The sequence below is a fragment of the Heterocephalus glaber genome, unplaced genomic scaffold (assembly GCF_053883595.1).
Source record: "Heterocephalus glaber isolate CG9 unplaced genomic scaffold, H.glaber_assembly_v1.0 deba00001606, whole genome shotgun sequence".
Taxonomy (NCBI): Eukaryota; Metazoa; Chordata; class Mammalia; order Rodentia; family Bathyergidae; genus Heterocephalus; species Heterocephalus glaber.
In genome coordinates, this window is record NW_028258377.1 from 20,618,910 (window position 1) to 20,636,610 (window position 17,701).

Below are 17,701 nucleotides of genomic sequence, written 5' to 3' on the forward strand. Positions count from 1 at the left end.
AATTGGGCATCTGAATTTTAGTGGCTTTTCAGACTTGAAGACATAATTTAATCATCATTTGTGGTTTTATTTTTTTCACTGGCATATAGGAAGCTATAAGAAAAGACTGGGGTCCCACAGTCCCCTTCAAGGGTGTGCACCCAATGACTTATGGACTTCCTATCGGTGTCACCTCCTAAGGTTTTACACCTTCAGAGCAGTGCCACCCTGGGGACCAAGCCTGCAGCACATGACCCCTGTGGGGACACTCATCCAAATCTTAGCGTTGTCAATGATATCAAGGCAAACAGTGGTGCCCTGAGGTTAGAAGGATCGGTAGGTAGGTAAGGAGATGTTTCTCAAGAAAGCTCAGTGTTAAAGTTTGGGATCTGGGCTCAGAATATAAGTCCAAGGGAAACTCCTTAGGCTTAGAAAACACATAGACCCCTCCTCTTCTTGCCTACCTCATCCTACTCCAGCTCCAAATAAAACTAAAAGGTCATCTTCTCCCCTTTACACACTCACACACACACACACACACACACACGCACACACACCCCTGGATTCTTTTCTGAAATATGTGAGCTGGATAAAATAACCATGTGCCATGAGATCTCAAGTTGGGCAAATAGAGAGACAGCATTTTCAGTCTCACTGAAAAGTAGTTGTCAGAAATCTGCCACTCACTCAGGGTCTCTAAGTGCTCTGTCAAGCTTTAACTTGATTAAAATTGAAAACCACATTGCTTGAAAACCAAACGCGAAATCGAAATCTCTTTACTCAGTGCTCTTACATTCTGAAGCCTGGGCTTATGGATTATCCTCAGTTAATTTATGCCATCTTTGTGCCATACATTAATTTTGAATATATTTGTTGAAAATTTCCTGTAGCTTGCATTTATGGTTGTCAAAGGGGCTTTTATCTTGAAAAAAATGGTGCTGGTTTTAATTACAATTCTAAATAGCTTCATAACCATCGTGAACCCTGGATTTACATCATCTTTATGACAGCCACGCAATTCTGGCTTTATTGATTTTGTCATTTGCTTCATTACAGTTAATGCAAACCTTTTGTACAGAGACAATCTTGGTGCCGGTCTCTTCTTGAAGAGGTTGGTATAGAACATTGTGACCAAAATAGACCCTGTCCCTCCACCCACTGCTTCCACCACAGTGCTGACCCAAGGAAAATGCAGGATGGGAAGCATTTCCACAGTGGCTATCCATCACAGGCAAAGGAAATATTAGCTCTGATTGTCCAAACCTTTCCTATGATGCTATGCATTCAAACTTTGCAGTTTTGAAGTCTTAGAGATGGCGTCTCTCCAGGGGCAGGTCTGTTGAGCCCCACCATGCCAACCTTGTTTATGCTCTAATTAGAGAAAACTCACCATCCACACTTCACGTATGAACCCCCAGATCCCTGCACCCAGCCTGACCAGTGGTCTAGCAACCAGTGTGGAGAGGGTAGAGATGGGCAGTGACCTATGCCGAGATTAACTCCAGAATGTGAATGCCCTAGAAAACATGTGAGTAACCTAGGAAGGACATGGAAACCTTGGGTGATGAACTTGAAAAAAAGAATTGTTAAGGAAAAAAATAGAATTAGGGACTTGAGGAACTGCAGGACACAGTGCATCCATTTGTAGTCCTCAGGCTCAGGCTCCCAAAGGCCAGGAACAGATGCAGGCAGGTTCCCTATAAGGAAGGGAGGCTCTTTCCGGGAGTACATGAATGAAGGCAGGATATTTTGTAAATAGAGTTTAGCTCATGGAGAAAACTCCATTTTTGATCTGCAAATGAGGATTTTCTTTTCTCGGGTCTCAGTTGAAAGGATCTCATTTTTCCCAAACCAAAGCTACCAAGGGTGCTATCTGTCCTTTAACTGGGATATCAAAACTAGGATGAACTTACCGGAAAGAACACTGCATGCCCAAAGACCACGTGCAAGAGAGGGGAGATTCCATTTCAGTTGCTCTAGTGGTGAAGCTTGGGGGAAGTTGCAGGACTGTTCTCTACCTCTGTGTCTATAGAACTTCTCAGTAAATCACTCAACTTGAGGATATCACCTGAGGGTGGCTTCCTTTTCTTCTCTCTTCAGAGACTGTGTTCCCCACTTCTAGACTCTCATCTTCCCAGGACCCTTTTGATTGTGGGAGTCTAGCTGCAGCTTTCTAAAAGGCGTACAGTTATTGAATGCTATAAACATTACTGGATGCTCTTTAAAAGTTGCCTGTGTGATTCACGGGAGGGAGAAATGTGATAGTTCTAAGACATGGGGGAGATGAGCAGAAAGAGGGACTTTTCAAGGAATGGGGTAGAAGAAGCCACAGCAGCCTGACCTCATATTTGGAATCCAGTGTGCATCTAGAAGCTAGAGAGCAGGTCATATCCTTCCTAAGGATTCCCATATGAATCTCCACCTGACAGACATCGTGGAGGGCTTCTGCACCAGGTACTTGTCCATGGAGCAATTTCGTCGGTGTTAATAGCACATTCATTCATACTTAACTTTTATTCCAATTTACTGTTCAGGGCTCCAATCCACTGAAGCACACTTGACTCAACTGTCCCAAGGGAAAGGAAACTCAAATTTACATTCTCCATACAGTGCATTAAAAATAAAATCTGACTCTTCAGAGAGTACCTATAACAAAATAGAAAACTCCTCATGTGAGCACCTAGACCCTGGATTAAATTCAGAGCCCTAAGTGTGAGCTCTGGAGGAGCCAGTGGCAATGATTTCGTTCACGCCTTTGTTTTACAGGGAGGAGCATTTTAGCCAGAGATTTCAGACCACAACACACCAAGGTCAAAGATCCTTGTTATCCATTTCTCCAGTAATTGTTTGTTTGTTTGTTTGTTTCCACCAAGCCACGTCATCTTAGGATAAAAACTCTCTTGCTGGCAAATCATAAATAGAAAATTACCCAATTTCCTTTTCCCTCCAGAGTAGTGCCTCTTGTCTTCAGTTCTAAAGTATGAGTAACACCCTTACTTCCTTTTGCTGGAATCCAGAGGAATTAGAAACCTCCTTCAGTCCTGATGTGGCCAGTTAAGTACCAGTAGCTGCAGTGGAAAGCTTTGGACACAGAAGCCTATAGAACTGGCCCCTCTCAGGTAGTGCCCAAGTACCCGGGTGGAAGTGTCTCAGTAGGTTGTTCTGGCTTCTACTCTTTGCTTTTCTGTCCTCTTCTTCCAATTCACACTTTAGGATGTACTCGGCGCAGTGAGACTCATGTGGCCACTCCAAAGAATCCTGAAAGGCCTTAGAGATATCACTGGGAAACATGATTAGCCATTTCCACTCAGCCCTGAGGGCCATCCTTCCCCTAGGAGCCATGTCATGGGGCTCCTGTCACCCACCTAGACCAGACAGTGAGGTAGGGAAGGTCTCTGGTCAGAGGTGCTTCTCTTTTTGCTCCCCAGGGTAACAGCCAGGCCTTTGGTCTCTCCTCCCAGAGAAGGAAGGCAAAGAACTAGTCTGGGTGAAGGCAGAAAGAAAATGAACAAATACAATCTACTGAGTTATCTGTGCCTCTAGGCTGGCTACTGATGCAAGGGAGAGGCGGAAGTGGAAAATACAAAATAGTGGCTGACCCTGCCAATTTACCTTGGACGTGGAAGTCTAGCTGGTGTTCTCTCCTCTTCCATTGAGCTTACCATTGTAACCTCTTCTCTTTGTATTAATAGATAGTGTTTTGATCCTGAGTGCAGAGTGATTGTCAGTCCCCAGTGCAAGTTAGGAAGAACAGGTTTTAAATTTGCTATAAATAATCCTCACAAGCAGGTAGATTAAATCCCCTTCATCCTCTTGCTCCTGGGATGCCAAGATGCTATTTCTTCTCACACCCATTCAGTCTGGTTTGCTGTCTCATCTTGCCCCAGGCTCCCCACTTTCCTGCGATAACATCACAGAGAAATCACCTCACACTGTGGTGGTCTGACAAAGCTCCTCCCTGCCACAGAAAGAATGTGTCTGTCTGTCTGTCTGTCTCTCCCCCTCCCCCCTCCCCCCTCCCCCCTCCCCCTCTCCCCCCTCCCCCTCTCTCTCCCTCTCTCCCTCTCTCCCTCTTCACATAATATAGAATTAATCATTTTCTTAGAAAGAGGAACACACACAATTTCTACATGCCTAAAGCATGGGAGTATTGGACTCTGAATTACCCATTTAAAAGTACACAATTCAGTGACAATTAGCACTTTTGTGATGTTATGAAATCATTACTTCCAGCTAGTTTCAGAATATTTTCATCATTCCAAAGGAAAACTCCATACCATTAAGTAGGCCGCTCCTATCCCCTCTCCCCAGCCTATGGCAGTCATTCATCTGCTTTCTGTCTTTGGATTTACCTGGTCTAGACTTTTCATGTTAATGGAATCATAAGATAGGAAGTTTTTCATGCACGTATTTCTTGCGTTTCATATAATGTTTTCAAAGTTCATAGATTTTACTTCATTCTTTTTTAATGGCTGAACAATATTCCATTGCGTGCATATACCACAGTCTGTTTATCCATTCATCCACTGATACATATTTGGGTTATTTCTGCCTTTTGTCCACTGCAAAAAGTGCTGCGATGAACATTTGTACACAAATTTTTGTTTGAACACCTACTTTTCATTCTTTTGGCTAGAGATGGAATTGCTGGGTCATATGTTTAACTTTTTGGGGAATCACCAAACAGTTTTCCATAGCAGCTGCACTGTTTTATAGTCCACCCCCCCCCCAGTATTGTAGGGGATCAGAGCTTTTCCACACCTTACCCAAGCAAGATGATAGCTGTCTTAGTGGGTGTGAGTGGTATGTGTTATGACCCCTAAGATTTTGTGCCAAGTATCTCTCTTGTGTGCCCAGCACTGTGGAGCAGGTAAGGTAGACAATATAAATGTGCACTCCTGTTGCCATTAGGGCTGGGCATTCCTTATTCCTTAAAAGTAATAGTAAAGAAAAAAAGAGAAGCTGGCTTTTTCTTAGAGTATTTCAATTCTGTGCATTAACTCAATTGAATGTGGTTATCAGCACTGCCCATGTTGCTGAGTTTTGACACCCCTTTTTCCAGCAGTTAATTACAGGATCCTTGATATCCCCTTACGCTGAGCTTACAAGACACACTTTAATTGGCTTCTGCTGCCACAAAGATACCTTTGAGTGATGCCTGGCTAAAGGCCACTGACCCCCAACATCCTACTACATGATGCCCTTACAGCTGCCAGTTATATCGGTTCCCGCAGCTTGTGCACCTTCGGAAGACAAATCAGTATCACCACTGGGAGGTACATGCCCAGGGAAGCCTGATTAAAATCTGTGCAATTTACAACTTCTCTGGAGCAAAGAGAACCATTCCTCTGGATATGCCATGCTCTTGCTGAAGAAAGCCCTGAGCTGTCCTGACCTGGTTGGCAGCCCCTGCCCAGTGGATCTCAGCAGGTGACCTACAATTGCAGCATTTCCTGGAGGTGTAGGCATCTCTCCATGATCCTCATCAATTAGAGCTAAAATCAGTCTGCTTTCCACAGCAAACCTAAAAGTCCAATGGGCCAGACACACAGCAGGTCTATGGAGCACCATCGAGGGTGCTGCCCTCTCCTATCATCTTCTGGATAAGAACACTCGCAGGTCAATGGAAGTAACTGGGTCCCCATGACAGATACCAAAGCCAGACCCTGACTTTTTTCACCAGCCTCTTCCCAGCCTATGATAATTTGTTTCAAGTCCATACAGCCAAATTAGCTTCTCTATCTTTGCACTTTGAAAGTCAGAGAGAGGTGAAGTGGCATGGTGAGGAGGCCTGAGGGTTCTTGGGCAGGAAGGAGGGCTTTGATGGATGGGCACAGGTTCCCCAAACAGTGAAGGTGAAGGCCACCTTAAGTTAGGCACAGAAACCTGAAAGCACATGATGCATTTATTGCACGGGGCTGGTGCTGTGGAACAGTGTCATGCTGAAGGGTCTGGGCTGCTTCCAGTTTAGCAGCAGCATTAATAGTCATTAGGAGCATGGGCAGACCTGGGTTGAAAATCAAGTTCAGTGCCTCACTTTCCTCCTCTGTACCCCAGGGATTGCTGTAAGACTAAACTGACATAAAACATTTAAGATGCTCGACTCAATACTTGATGCTTGATAAATGATGAATAAGGGCTACATGTCCTTATTATGTGGTTGTGATGGTGGTATTAATGTGATGGTACAATTTATAATGTGGACCACAGGGAGTCCCTGAAGGTTTGTGTACAGATTAAAGAATGTTAAGACTAAGAAGTCACACACCAGAGGTGGTGTGGCATTTGACTGTTCTGGGTGCTCAGTACATTACTTGATGATTATTAATTGGAATATCGAGAAGTGTAAATTTTGCAATCGTCTTCTTTTAGTGGTCTTCCCTATGGAATTATGAAGATGTCACTGCATTGCCATCATTTTTCCAGGAAGGGGAAAATCTGTAGTTTCTTTGGTGTAGGATTTTCTTGGCTTCTTGTATTTCAACCTCCTAGCAATTGGAGAAGTAAGAAAAGCTTGTGAATCTGCGCTGTTGCCCTCAGTCCAGAAAGAATATATTGAATATATCAAATAATAGATTCTTTAGTCTGGGGCAGAAAATGAAGGGATAAAGTGATGTGCTCAAATCATGCTGGGTCTGAGTAAGATGAACAGGAATGTTTTCTTAAGAATCTCATAAAAAATAAATCTCAAGTCATATAACTTCGACCTGACAGAGACTTTAGAGATTATGTAAAAGCACATTCCTTTGTTTAATATTATTAGTTTTAAAGCAAATAAAATTGATGTCAGAGATACATTTTCAGAGTGCATACATTTCATTACTTTAATACATATAATTGCCTTTTGAGCTGAATGTTGATATCTCCACTTCACAGATGAAGAAACTGAGACTCAGCGTGGATACGAATCACTTAATTCCCTCAGCTAGAACTCCCATGAAACCTAGCTTACCTTTTTATTTTTTTAAATGTGCACCAACTATTGAGAGTTTCCAAAGAGTTTCTTAATATGAGTTGGAAATGTGAATAAGTTAAGGAAAGTAGTAGTTAAATTAGGAAATGAAATGAAGATCTTTCGATGTCTAAAGAGCAGTACAGCCTGCATGCACCATCAGGGACCTCAGGCTGTGCCGACCCTGCTCTGGTCAGCCAAGAGTGGCAATGCTTATAATTCTTTATGCAAACGCAAACCAGCATCTCACCTGGGCATCCGCATCTTGTCTAAGGAGAAACACCTGCACTCTGCTTCTGCTCATTGATCGTATTGACATGGCTAGAATAGTTCATCTATTTCCAGTGGCTATTTTCTAAAACCCCAAGGAGCGAAAAAAAACAGAAACAAAAAACCCTCACTACTTCACTGTAGTTTTTCATGGTCGACTTAGAAAAGGGAGTAAAAAGCAGAGATGGAGGAGATAACTTTTCATGCCCATTAACAAAGCACATTTCATCCTCACTGTTTCTTACTCTTTCCTCCCTCGTGTGCCTTTGCAGAAGAGGAAGCATAGATGGTTATCGCTCAAGAGTGTAACTAGGGAAACCACAGACCTGCCCTAATCACTATGGAGACAGCCATTTATTTGTCCAGCCTCTAAGTATTCATGACATTAGCAAGGCCGGTGAGCAAAACACAGATACTACTTCTTAAAAAGAATTCTAATTCCCAATGAGGAAGGTTGAAGTCTGCAATAGAACAGTTCAGCTACATTTGAAGCTCCCACCTTTCTCACTGGAGATGCAAAAGAAAGCCTATTTTACAGATGTAGTGAAGAGTCTTTTAGAGCCAGCATAACTGAAACTGAGTTTGTGAATCAATAGACATTTCAAGTTTTAAGAGACCAGGGTGAGGGAACAATGTTTTGAGAATAAATCTATTTCCAACTAACTCAGCCTCAGGCATATAACAGAATAAATTATCATTGCAGTTTGCCTAGAATTGGTGAGTTTCCCAGGATGGGACGCACGGGTTTCAGTGCTAAACAGGTTCTGATACGAGGATGTGACCAGAGAATGGGGGAGCCTTGAGCCATTAATACACATTTTGCATCCATAGCCAAGCCTTCCTTGGTCACTTGGTCTAAAAGTTGCTAGAAACTACATAGAGTTCTTTCATCATGAATACAATGTATTTAGCTTGGTTTGCTTTTTGTTTCATTGTGGTTACTCTTTTACTTGTCTAAAAATGCCAGAAAATTGTTTCAAATTGAAGCTTGCCAAAATAGAATAGCTTTACTCCCTCTCCGTACTTATCCTTACTGTTAAATTGGTTCACAAAGATTCTCCACTTGCATTTCTCAGCACAAATTCATTTGCCAAATGTCCAGCACAGAGGAAAGTATGTAAACACAGAAGTGGAGTTATTGATATTTCCCAGCGATGTGTGAAACTCCCCTTTATTCTCCAAGGTCTCGTCTGCCTCTTTGTTACTAATCTATCATCAGTGTTTGCATTATTGCAGAGCCTGCTTTCAGGAGCATCTACTGAAGAGGATGTAGTTATTCTCCTGCTGAGAAGTTGCCTATGTTGAACAGCAATATGATATATACTAAATATGAGACATTACACTAGTCATGTGGGAAAATATGCATAACAACACTTAGTAAAAACACCTAGTTGGGCATGGTGCAGCACTCTGGGAGGCTGAGGCAGGAGAATTGCAAATTCAAGCTCAGAAGAGGAAATTTATTGACTTAGAGAGACCGTGTCTCAAAAGTAAAAGGGGGCTGGGGATATAGCTCAATGAGAAGGCCCTGGGTTCGATACAAACATACATATGTACATACATCCATACATAGTCAACTTGTGTTCAACTCAGTCCTAAGCAGAGAGCTTAATTAACCTAGGACTCTGTCCGTTACAAAGTAGGTAAGGTGATTCAAATCTTTGGAGTGCTAACAAGCAGTTATCTAAATATCTCTGTAAATATATGCAGAAATTAAATGTCAGAGGTCCACAATGGCTTTACCTATTTTATAAGAAATATTTGTATTTACAAGCATACAGTAGGAAGATATTACATACAACTATGTACGTAAGAAAAAGAGGCATAAAGTTGTCAGTTCTATAACAGGCATCTTTGCGGATACTTAAATAATTCATGGATCAGTAAACATATCTATATGCATGTATTCTTGGGCCTGGTAGACAAGTGTACTAAATGTGCAAAATAATAGATTCACCTCCTTTTGTTCAGTCGAGATGTCATTTTAATGTGGAATTACAGTAGCTCCCTAATGATGAGAAGTAGTGACAATTCATTAGCAAATTGTGGCTTAGATCAAGTGTTTGATTTGCCTACAAAGTGTGACCAGTACACATTTATATGAAGTGTATGCATTTCTTTTGAACATAATTTTTCTTCCTTTTGCCAGTTAAAATAACCTTGAGCTTTTATTATTTTTTTGAAAGACCCAGCCAGCAGCAGATAAATGCTTTTATAATTTATTCTTCAATAATGATTTTTTAGAATGTTAAACTGTCATAAAAAACAACTTTCAGAAGCACTACTAGATTTTTTTGTTTTCTGCTTAAAGGACAACTGGATAATGGGGAGAAAAGGAAAAGCATGTCAAGGCTGCTTCCTGTTTTGTCCACTGCCTGGTTTTATGAAAGCAGAGATTCCCCAGGTTTTCTTGTTATAATTGCACACTTACATTCTTCCTCGGAATAGAAAAAAGGTGCACCTCAAAAATGTATGTGTATGAACATATGTATTTCATCAAAAACAAATTCAATTCAGTTTCTATTTTAGCATTATTTTTTAGCTTTAAAGATAATGACATGTAAAAAAAAAACCAGATTAGCTAACCTTCTTCCAAATGTTTTCAAAGGGCATGGTACGCTTCATTCTATATCCTGAATAGACCTAGAATAGTGCAAATTTCTAATAATGCTCCAGTCCTTTTCTGGATCTCATAATACACTGATCCTTAATTAAATGATGGACTTGTGACCGTGAACTTGCTTTGGATTTCTACTAAGGGCACCCTCGTGAGTTTCATACAGGTTTTGCACATTTTGTGTAGACGGTTATTCAGAAATTAGCAACTGGTTTAACTTCAGAGGGTCGGTCCTAAGCCTCAGCTCTTTCTCCCACTTAGCACAAAGAGGACTGCAGCAATTCTAGCTGGCTATCACCCTACAGCAAAATGCTGCTACTGGATGTGGGACCCATGGAGTGACAGTGCCCTGAGGATAAATTTAGTCATCCATCTGACAATATCCTGGGGCCTCCAGAACATCTGGATAAGGTGGAAACAGCTGGATGTATGTGTCCTGGTATACAAAACCTTGCACATAGAGTACTGGTTGGGAATTGTACTTTTTTCCCAAATATTCAAAGCCTAATTCTGGAGATTACTATTTCCCAGGTATTTTTCATGGGAACTCAAATGTATCATTTAAATCCTGAAACTTATTTTTCTTCATTATTCCTTTTTTGTTATTGCTTTATTCTCTTTTCGGGGGGGGGGCATTGGCTTAGTTGTTGATGGGAAACAGATGACTTTAATATTATAATCGGTTTTTATAAACTTTTTTAAAGGATTTAGATGAGCTTCAAATTTTTGAACCACAAAAATATTTTTAACCCATTTCGATTATGAAATCTGGACCTGTAATCAAGAGAGATGAACTGTGGTAATAGGAGTATATTATGCCTAGGGATTGGGAATTCTTACGGAAATGCTATCTCACTGTTCGTGGTCTATGGAGATGAAGTAAGTCCTCATTCATGCTGGCTTTTCTCTCTGACTTGCTTATATTCTCAAAATATAAAAATACAGTAGTCAAAATGCTGCTCTCAGGGAGTCTGCATTTAGTTCTTGTAGAAGGATTCCTTTCTAAACAGACTCTCGTATCATTTTAGCACTCATATTGTTTGCTGAAATCCGAGCTTCCCCAAGAAATTAGAGCAGTTAATTTAATATTGTGAAATGTTTGGGGGCTTCTTGGCTTATTCAGAGACGGGAGTGTAAATCAAATTGGAGATTCTGTATAAAGTAGAGGATAATAAAAGTTGCCTCTAAAAAAAGAGCCAGGTTTTGTTCCTCGGCTCCATCCCAGGGCCCCTGAAATCTCTTTTGATTCCACGACTCCTTTTGGGGTCTCCATTCCCTGTTTCAAAAAGACAGAGAATCTGGGAAGACTGAGCCCGCTGAGGGCTTAGAGGGAATGCTCAGTCACTCGTCATTGTCAGGCAAAGGGCCATGGGGCTCCAGCCAGGGTGATGTGGCTCATGGCTTACCACTTTCTTCTGTATAATTTGGTCCCAGCCTTGACACAGTTTCCTTAGGAGTATCATTCTACATGTGTTAGTGACCACCTGTGAATTACCTGGCTCCAAACTGGGCACTCGGGTAAGTTATCTGGTGAAGGAGAAGGATTCTACAGCAGTGAGAAATGCACTTCTTTCACCAAGGAAAAATAGAAGGAGAGCTATCGGCATGCTTGGACTGCTCAGTTCTTGCTGCTCAGATTTCCAAAGTTGTTTTTCGCAAATGTCTCCAGAGTGATGGTGTGCTTGGGGCAGTGTATGCAATAGACTTTTTTCATTTGTTTTTTAAAAAGGCCTTTGAATGGATCTTTTCAAAGGGACAATGTGGACCTTGGACCTGAGAGCTTAGACTGCACATCGGTGGCCTCTGGTCAAATCAGCCACCAGAAGCAAACTGCTAAGTCAGATGCTTCAGCCTCTGCTCCAGAAGCTTCTGTGCATGCTCCAGGACCCTCAAAGAAGTGTTGGGCTTGTGTTTATTTTACCTCTCCTTTCCTGTGCTTCAAGACTAACTTTTATGTGTCTGAGCTGTCATTTTGGAAAGAAAAGACACCCGTGTAAACTGAGTGCACGTTTACTTTGTTTTAGGGACCTAGTGTATTTGCATAAGCTATCAGGAATGACTGTGAACTAGTAATTGTGCCTTGTGTGAGTACTCTGATGCTCAGTGCTATGGAGATATAAAAGCTGGGGCGTGGAGTACTTCCGTGGTTTTCATTGCCTGACGAACCCCCCAGATGCATGCCCTGCAGATTCTCACAAGAGATGACTATCAAGACTAGGGCCCGATTCCTGTTTGGTTTATCTGTGGTTAGAATGAAAGGAGACAATCTCAGATATATTAAATATCTCCTAAGAAAGCACAGTTCGGCATAAATATTTTAAATTTTGATACGTTTCATATGTGCTAAAATAAGCTATAAAATACATAAAATATAAAAGGTGCTTACATTATGGCTCAGTTTTCCCCATTACAAATAAACAACTAGGTGCCAATTTGTATCACCCACTGAAAATATTTAAACATCACATAATTAATAACGTTGTAGACTTCTCTGGTTTTAGCCTTAAAATGATCAGGTTCTCCCAAAAGCCCCTCGTCTACACCATTTCAGTGTCCTAGGCTGCAGGACTCTGTTAAGACACTGAGCAGTGGATTTTTCAAATCTATTGCTCTTCGCCTCCCTGCCCTGCCCCTGTTTATTCTCTTTCTATCATTGTGGTTTTTCTCTTCTTCTCTTTTAGCTTGTAGATTCCACATTTTCATGCAAAACTCTGTATATTTAGTTTTCTGTTTAGTTTCTAGTGCTCTCCAAAAGAAAAAGAAGGGGAAATGCATTTCAAGTCTGCAAATAAACCACAATAAACAACAGCAAACACTTCTGTGAAATGTGCACAAAAGCAGGTGCACTACACACTGCCATCTCCTCATGCCCTGACTCCCCAGTATGATGACTTAGACACTTTTCTACTTAGGCAAATAGTGCCATTTTTTGCCGAATTCAGCATATTCATTGAACAACTCCTTGGAGCCAAAAGCCAACTCCACTGCATTTCTGCTTGGTAAGGTTTGGTGGCCTTGGCGTGGGGTGGGAGTTGTTGATTCATTGGCCTTCAAATTGATGATAGATAACTCTAGAATCTGGGCAGCAATACTAGACTGTCTTAATAGAACCTCTGCAGGGAATCAGCAGTCCCTGTGCCACCAGAAACCCACAGAAGGACACAGCAAATCCATACTGAGAATGGCTCTGGAGAATTAGGGGCAAGGAGGTCTCGGTGAGAATCTCTGTGTGTGGGCATCAGTGAGAACTTGGACACTAGGTGTAGAACTCATCAACCTAAAGCATGCTTCTGCTTCTTAGAGACACGTCTCTGTTTATTTCTTAATTTTGAGCCTCTACATTTTGTATTGTGACTTCTGTTAGGTTGATGCAATTGCCCATAATGTCATGACAGAATTCATAATAACACCAGACATCAGCAATTGTAGCTGCTTCATTTGTGTGCATTTATACAATCCTACATCTATTGGCTTTTTCAATGAAAATATTTTAGTTTCGCTTCTGTCTTCCTCTGGTAAGAAAATAAAACCTTCCATGCCAGTTACCACCTGTAACTTTGAAATGTCTTTTGTGCAGGCTTGCCTTGGCACAGATTAACACAAGTTACAAATGCAAATTCAGGCCTCAGGAAGTCCTTCCACCTGAGAGAGACTCAATTTTTCTAAGAAAAAGAAAAGCAAATGAGTCTCTGTAAAGGAGTTTGTTTTTCTTTTTAGCACTTCCTACTTTTTTTGGCCTCCCCCACCCAAAGGCTGTGGTGTACTCTACAATAGGTATTATGGTGTTAATAATAATTTTCTGTATAACATCCTTTTGCTGTTTCTGTAGGATTTAAATGTTATATATAATATATGACATTTAGGTTGGGTGTGACCATGGTAAATATCCTGACTTTTTTCGGCATATATGTATGTATTGACTCCGAGAAAATTGTGTCTGTTTGCTATCTCTTAATTAAAATACCTCAGTCCCTAACTAGAATGTGTATTAGTCAAGACTTCTTTTAAAAAGACATTATTTTCATGTGCATAGGCTGAAAAGGGAAATAAAAAAAGGAATCTTGAAATAGGTGCTTTTAATTCTCCCCAATTTAAACGTAAGTGGTACATCTTTAAGGCAATAATGATATTCCTTTCTCCCATCGTGAATGCTTCTATCAATGAATTCCTTTAATGTTGATGATGCTTGGTGCAGTTTGAGGGAATCTGTATTTAGTCAGAAAATGCTTCAATAGAATGACCTACCAGATGGGCCCCATAACAATGCATGGAGACATCAAACCACCACAGACATTTGGTGCTTAGAATAATAAAAAGACTATAAAATTAGATTAGTTGAGTCTAATTTGGAATTGGTATATTCCCTATGCACCCTCACCGCTCTTGGGCAGATAAAGCCTTGAGATTTAGCGCTGTGTCAGAGCAGAAAGACTGCAACTTCCAGTAAAAGGGAGACGAGGGAGAGGGAAAAAAGCATTCTGGGAGGTCGCGGAGGGCAGAGCAGTGACCTCCAATGATTTACAGGCCTTTAGCTTAATGAAATTGTTTCAGTGACATGACGGTAAGAGCTCGTAATGGATTGGATGCCCTAATGTAATGAAATTACTCCCTTCTGCCTAAAAAAAAAATGCGCAATTAATATTTACTGAGACCTGACAGCCTTTGGTACGTTGTCTGTGTAGTTCTCTCAGACAGTCAGAGAGGAGAGACGGAGCAGCGTGGCAGACAGGCTGGCTCTGCATGAGCTCCTGGCAGGGATGAGCAGAGCCTGCAAGAGGGTGGAGGGACAGGCACTCGGTGGCCAGGGACGCTCGGCCGGGACTGCCCAGCCCCTCGGCTCTGCCCCCGCTCAGCCTTCACGCTCTCCCTTGCTTTTCACAGGCAACTGGACAACAACCACATCAGCTGCATTGAAGATGGAGCCTTCCGAGCGCTGCGCGATCTGGAGATCCTGTGAGTTGATTTTGCGATCGCTGCCTTGTGTGTGTGTGGGTGTGTGTGGAGTGTGCCTGTGCAGGGAGGAGAGAGGGGGATGTGTGTGCGGGGGGCTCTGTCTGGGAGCATTTCTGGGTCTTCTGCTGCAGTGCTATTAAAATTGGGAGCCGGGAGAACCCTCTGGCTCACCTTGGCCAAAGTGTTTTCAGGCAGCAAAGTGTGATTTCTCACCTCCCACAAACTGGGATTCCTGCTAATTAAGTCTCAATTGAGTCATTTCTCTCCCAGTGCTCTGGAGGTATTTGTTGCTGGGTGAGACAGATGGGCTAGAGTAGCCCCCCAGCATCTGCCAGGCATCAGGAGAGTCCAGTTGAGTGTGGGCATAGGACGAGACAGGTTACAGGTCTGGGGCCAGTGAGAGAGGGTAGTACCAGAGGGTCAGTTGGAATTAGCCAAAATCCGAAAAGGACCTGAGCACAAGACTAGGGGAGATGCCAAACAGCAGCCTGGTGAAGTGTAGTCATTGCCACAGATCTTGGAATCTCATCTCAGGTTCAAATTCAAACTTTAAGCAGTAACCTTAAAGCGGCAGGGGGAAAAAAGGAGAGGAGGTGCCCTTCCCCATTACCACGCCACACATATGGGCGTCTTTCTGGGTCCCAGATCTTTAAATGTTCTAACTAAGGAAACCTGATTTGGGGTGGGGGGGGGGAGTCAACGAGGAGTCATCTTGGGGTCATTCAAACTAAAGTTGGATTGTGTAAGAAGACCTTTTGACTGTTCTCACCAACAGCTACATTTCTACCTGTCCCTGGTTTGTGAAAGCCTGGAGGGGAAGTGGTAAAGCGTAGTAGAACTTGTGTTAAGAGAAGTGTGATCTGGTCCCAGTTCTGCCACTGATTAGCCATGTGACCTTGGGCAAGTCTCTTTGGCTTTCAGAGCCTCGGGTTTTCTCGTTTGTGAAACAACAGGGCTGGTTCCTCTGTGGTGGGAGAGACTTCCCCTTTTCAAATTCTGCAATAATAATTAATGACAGTCCAATTATAGCCAGCAAATGATAAGAGAGTAGGATTTGTTGAGCGTCCTCTGAAACTAAAAAAATCACACAGTCACAGGTTTCTCAGCGTCTGATTCTAGCAGAGTGAATGAATGAATGCCAGATAAATACCTGAATGAATACATTAAAAGGTCCTCCCTTCACCTTCCTTTTCAACTGGCCATGAAAACATGAGCAAAGGTTAGAAAGAGCCCCTTCACCTCACCTGAGAGGAAGGTTATTCCAAGAGGAATTACAGAGAAATAAAAGGGGATGCTGATGCTGCAGGCTACTTGAAATCAGAGGAAAGCTGAGAATTCCCGGTATGGAAGAGACAGAACCCACAGCCAGGGGAGGTCAGGTTGTCATCCCTAAGATGGATGGTCTCTCCTCACCCAAACTCTGACCCTGGAACCAGCAGCAAACGCATGTCTGCACAGGAGCGTGTGTCAACCCCAAATCAGTAACCTTGGACTTCTCTTAGGAGGAGGCTAAGACTGAGAAAGGTAGGCATGATTTTCCCTGCCTATGAAAGCAGACTGTGTAGAAAGGACTGCTAGGAACATCTCACCTTTTTCCTCCCTTGCCAGGGAGAATGACAAAGATAACAAAATTCCTTAGGAGAGACCAGGAAATAGAAGGCACCAGCTGCCATGAAGCCGCTGTCATAACCTGTCAGCCTTCAGGTTTGTTGCCTGTGCTAAGAGTGGTAGTTTCTCCCCTCGCCTTGCTGGGAAAGCAGTCTGGGGTGAAGGGAAGGGCTTTACTGTTAGACCCGCCCGGGTGGGGAATCCCAGAGGCCTGGGATTGGCTTGGGTCAAGCTTCTTAACCTTGCCGAATCTTCCTTAACTTTGAGAAGAAACAATTTATGTACTACATAAGAAGGACTGTAAATTGTTGCTCTTTCTTCTTCCCTAACTTTCTCCTACCCTGTCCTCATGCCCATCAAGCACTGCTCAGGACAGAACTGGGCCATTCCTCTCCACTCAGATGTTTGCTAGAAAAAAACACTGATATCCAGATACACCAGGTGTCTCCAAGTTAAGGCTCAAATCTGTCCTCAAAATAATAATAATAATAATAATAATAATAATAATTTCATTCCCCATCATTGCAAAGAGCCCACAGGACCTGATTAGTTTATCTTCTCAAATCCAAACAAAGCCAGATCAATAGCTTTGTTTTAAAGATGCTCTCATTTGGCTTCACATGGCTAAGTACTTAAAATTAATCATAATCAGTTATTCCATGGGTTTTTAATTTCCAGCAGAGGCATGCAGCTTTGGAACTATCCATCTTAATGGTGAGCCATTCTGAAATTGGCTGAAGCTGACATCTCCATTTAAAGAGCTTCCTCCCTCCACACACACACACACACACACACACACACACACATACACATACACACAAACTAGACCTTCTAAATCTACACATTGACTTTTTATAACACTTCTCTATAATCACAATTTAGTCACCATAAAGAATCTTGGCAATGAGATAAATAGGAAATAAGTGAGGGCATTACACAGTAACATATTTCTCAGAGGTGTGTAGGGAGGCTATTTAAAACACACTATCCCTGGAAAGGTTGTTCATAAGTATCTAAAGTTTAAAATTCGCAGATTAAGACAAACTCTAGTAGTTTAGGTGTGTTTGTTCTCTGACATTAGGAGGCAGAATGAAGTAACAAACAAGGATTGGCTCATGATTTTCTCATGGAAAGCTCCCAAAATTAACTTAAGGAAAGCTTGTGGATGTCAACTACTAGTGGAAATATTTCACACATGATAGCCCTGCTGTTCCATTCTTCCTGTGGCTGGAAATACTATAAAACTTCTTTCCATCAAGACTGAGGTTAGTTTTACTGGCATCATTAAACAAGAACTTAGAGGGGGAGTCTGGGAAGAACCA

The 17,701-nt window shown here is 42.1% G+C and overlaps 1 protein-coding gene across 5 annotated transcripts in view; it reads left to right on the top strand.

Moving 5' to 3' along the window:
* Nucleotides 1-17,701, top strand: part of Slit3 (slit guidance ligand 3) — a 606,864-nt gene that overhangs the window by 418,513 nt on the left and 170,650 nt on the right. For 4 of the 5 annotated variants that reach the window (XM_004836404.3, XM_087194497.1, XM_021239832.2 and 1 more), the window contains one exon: nt 14,700-14,771. In XM_004836404.3, coding sequence (XP_004836461.2) covers nt 14,700-14,771 — 72 coding nt within the window. Of the gene's footprint in view, nt 1-14,360; nt 14,380-14,699; nt 14,772-17,701 lie in introns of those variants that run through there. The other variant, XM_004836407.3, reaches the window with a different exon arrangement.